At 49.4% G+C, this 3,261-nt stretch overlaps 1 protein-coding gene across 2 annotated transcripts in view; it reads right to left on the bottom strand.

The window, feature by feature from the left end:
* Window positions 1-902: 902 nt before the first annotated feature.
* The window catches only part of RILPL2 (Rab interacting lysosomal protein like 2), a 19,970-nt gene continuing 17,611 nt past the window's right edge, over window positions 903-3,261 (bottom strand). For both annotated transcript variants that reach the window (XM_008069446.1, XM_021718253.1), the window contains exon 4: window positions 903-1,404. In XM_008069446.1, the coding sequence (XP_008067637.1) occupies window positions 1,377-1,404 (28 nt within the window). In that variant the 3' untranslated portion in view covers window positions 903-1,376. The remainder of the gene's footprint in view (window positions 1,405-3,261) is intronic.

The raw sequence follows: 3,261 nt of genomic DNA, 5'->3' as shown, positions 1-3,261 counted from the left end.
TACAAATAAATCAAAAAATCAGCCGGGCGTGGTAACGCACGCCTGTGATTCCGGCTACTTGGAAGGCTGAGGCAGAAGGATCGCTGGAGCCCAGCGGGTCGAGGCTGTGGTGGCTGGGAGCAGCCACTGCACTCCAGTCTGGGTGACAGAGTGAGACTCCAACTCAAAAAACAACAACAACAAAAAAAAAAAAACCAGCATGACCTCCATGCCCCACTCCTCCCTATTCATCCAATCTCCCCTGAGAGACTTTTTTTGTTTTCTAGGATGAAAAAAGTCCTCAAAGGAAAATGTTTTGCTCATGTGGAAGAGGTGAAACCAAAAAATGGCTGAAGCACGCAAAGGCATCAAAACTGATGAGTTAAAAATACTGTTTTGATTGCCTGAGCCCGCGGGTTCGAGACCCACCTGGGTAACTTGGCAAGACCTTATCTCTACAATAAATCAAAAATTAGCCGGGCGTGGTAGCGCTCCCCTGTAGTTCCAGCTACTTGGAAGGTTGAGGTGGAAGGATTGCTGAAGCCCAGCAGGTCGAGGCTGCAGTGGCCAGAAGCATGCCACTGTACTCCAGTCTGGGTGACAGAGTGAGACTCCAACTCAAAAAAAAAAAAAAATGTTTTGAGGCTGAGGCGGAAGGATCACCTAAGCCTAGCAGGTTGAGGTTGCAGTGGCTGTGAGTGTGCCACTGCACGCCAGCCTGGGCAACAAGAGTGAAACTCCAACTAAAAAAAAAAAAAAAAACAATAGCATCTTAAGGTTATAGTTTTCAGCAATCTTTTCTTTCCTAGTGATACAAGATAATGGTGCATCACTTAGATTCAATGAAATTTATCTATGCATCCTATAGAAATACACCCCCCTTCGTACCACCCTACGTAAGAGACCACTCCAAACAAGCTACAGAAAGTATAAAAGCCATTTTACTTTAATACAAAATCATGTAAAGAAAGTCGTGTTAGCTAAATCAAATATTCACTAAATATCAGTGAAATTAACACTGGAAAACAGTACCATATTTTCCTGTTTTCTTTTCTTCTTCTGCTACACAATGACCGGGATCATCCTGGGAGCAGATCAGTAGAACATACCTCTGCACGCAGGAGCCCCTGGGATTGCAGTGGGGGCAGGAGGCGGCCCACCACACATTCCTTCTGCTTTCTTCCTAAGTTTGTGCTGCTTCACTTGCCCAGACCGAAGCTTCGAGGCTGTCTAGTTCTGTGGCCAGGGAGAATGTAATTCCAAAAGAATGTCATCTCCTTCCTCCTCGATAGCTGAAAGGGAAACCAATGAGCAGGCACAGCGTGGAGGTATGACAGAGAGGCGGGGTCGAAGACGTCTTGGTGGGTTGTCTTCTAGGCTCAGAGCCACTGCCTTAGTCATGGCTTCCCTGACCGGAAAGAGAACCTGGGTGGAAAAAGAAGAGTCAGAGTAAGCAGAGGGAACAGAGCAAGGGATGCTGAAAACCCTGCAAAATCTGCCAGGCGCAGTGGCTCACACCTATAATCTCAGCACTTCGGGAGGTTGAGGCAGGAGGATCACTTAAACCCAGGAATTCAAGACCACCAGCCTAGGCAACATGACAAGATTTCATCTCTACAGGTCACTGCAGCCTTGACCTGTTGGGCTCAGACGATCCTTCCGCCTCAGCCTTCCAAGTAGCTGGAAACACAGGCATGCACTACCACACTGGTCTAATTTTTTTTATTTATTGTAGAGATGAGGTCTCACCAAGTTGTCCAGGCTGGTCTCAAACCCCTGGACTCAGGCAATCCTCTCACCTCCGCCTCCCAAAGTGCTGGGATTACAGGTATGAGGTACTGTGCCCAGCCATACAAAAAGTTTTTAAAAATTAGCTGGGCATGGTGGCATGTGCTTGTAGTCCCAGCTACTCGGGAGGCTGAGGCAGAAGGATCACCTGAGCCCAGGAAGTTGCGGCTGCGATGAGCTGTGATGATGCTGCTACACCTCAGCCTTAGTGACAGTGAGACTCCGACTTAAAAACAAACAAACAACCCTATAAAAGCTGTTAGTTCTCTTGTAGGCCATTGACTCAAGACGTATTCGTGGCTTATTACAGGACAGGTGCTGTTCAAAGAACACCTTGTTCTATTATCTCATTTCACACTCATAACAATTCTGTGGTATGGACCGTTAAAATCCCTATTTATAGATGAGCAAACTGAGGTCCTACGAGGTTAAGTGAAAGGCTCAAGGTCATGCAGGAGATTGTGTCGCCTGTAGTTTGGCCTAGAGCTGTACTCTTTTTTTTTTGAGTTGGAGTCTCTCTCCATTGCCCAGGCTGGAGTGCAGTGGCACACTCACGGCCACCCTAGCATCGACTTGTTGAGCTCCAGTAATCCTTCCGCCTCATCCTTCCAAGTAGCTGGAACTACAGGCCCAGACTGGAGTGCAGTGGCTGCTCCCGGCCACCGCATCCTCGACCTGCTGGGCTCCAGCGATCCTTCCACCTCAGCCTTCCAAGTAGCTGGAACTACAGGTGCGTGCTACCACACCCGGCTCATTTTGATTTATTGTAGAGATGAGGTCTCGCCAAGTTGCCCAGGCGGGTCTTGAACCCACGGGCTCAGGCAATTCACTCACCTCAGCCTCCCAAAGGTGCAGGATTACAGGCTGAGCCACTGAGCCCGGCGGTTTCCAGTACCTTTAAAAAATATTTTTAGGCTGGGCGCAGTGGCTCATATCTGTAATTCCAGCACTTTGGGGCCAGAGGTCAGACGATCGTCTGAGCCCAGGGGTTCGAGACCAGTCCAGGCAACTTGGTGAGACCGCTACAATAAATAAAAAAATTAGCTGGGTATGGTGGCACGTGCCTGTAGTTCCAGCTACTTGGAAGGTTGAGGCAGAACGATCGCCGGAGCCCAGCAGGTCGAGGCTGCGGTGGCCGGGAGCGGCCACTGCACTCCAGTCTGGGCGACAGAGTGAGACTCCAACCCAAAAAAAAAAAGAGACAAGTTTTGGCCGGGCTTGGTGGCTCAGCCTGTAATCCCAGCACTTTTGGGAGGCTGAAGTCAGTGGATTGCCTGAGCCTGTGGGTTCGAGACCCGCCAGGGCAACTTGGCAAGATCTCATCTCTACAATAAATTAAAAAAATTAGCCAGGTGTGGTACTCCACACCTGTAGTTCCAGATACTTGAAAGGCTGAGGTGGAAGGACCATGGAAGCCCAGCAGATCGACGCTGGGGTGACCATGAGCGTGCCACTGCACTCCAGCCTGGGCGACAGAGTGAGACTCCAACTCAA

The sequence above is a fragment of the Carlito syrichta genome, unplaced genomic scaffold (genome assembly GCF_000164805.1).
Source record: "Carlito syrichta isolate Samal-C Ts95f unplaced genomic scaffold, Tarsius_syrichta-2.0.1 Scaffold312038, whole genome shotgun sequence".
NCBI classification, from domain to species: Eukaryota; Metazoa; Chordata; class Mammalia; order Primates; family Tarsiidae; genus Carlito; species Carlito syrichta.
This window is presented reverse-complemented; position numbering and strand designations above follow the sequence as displayed.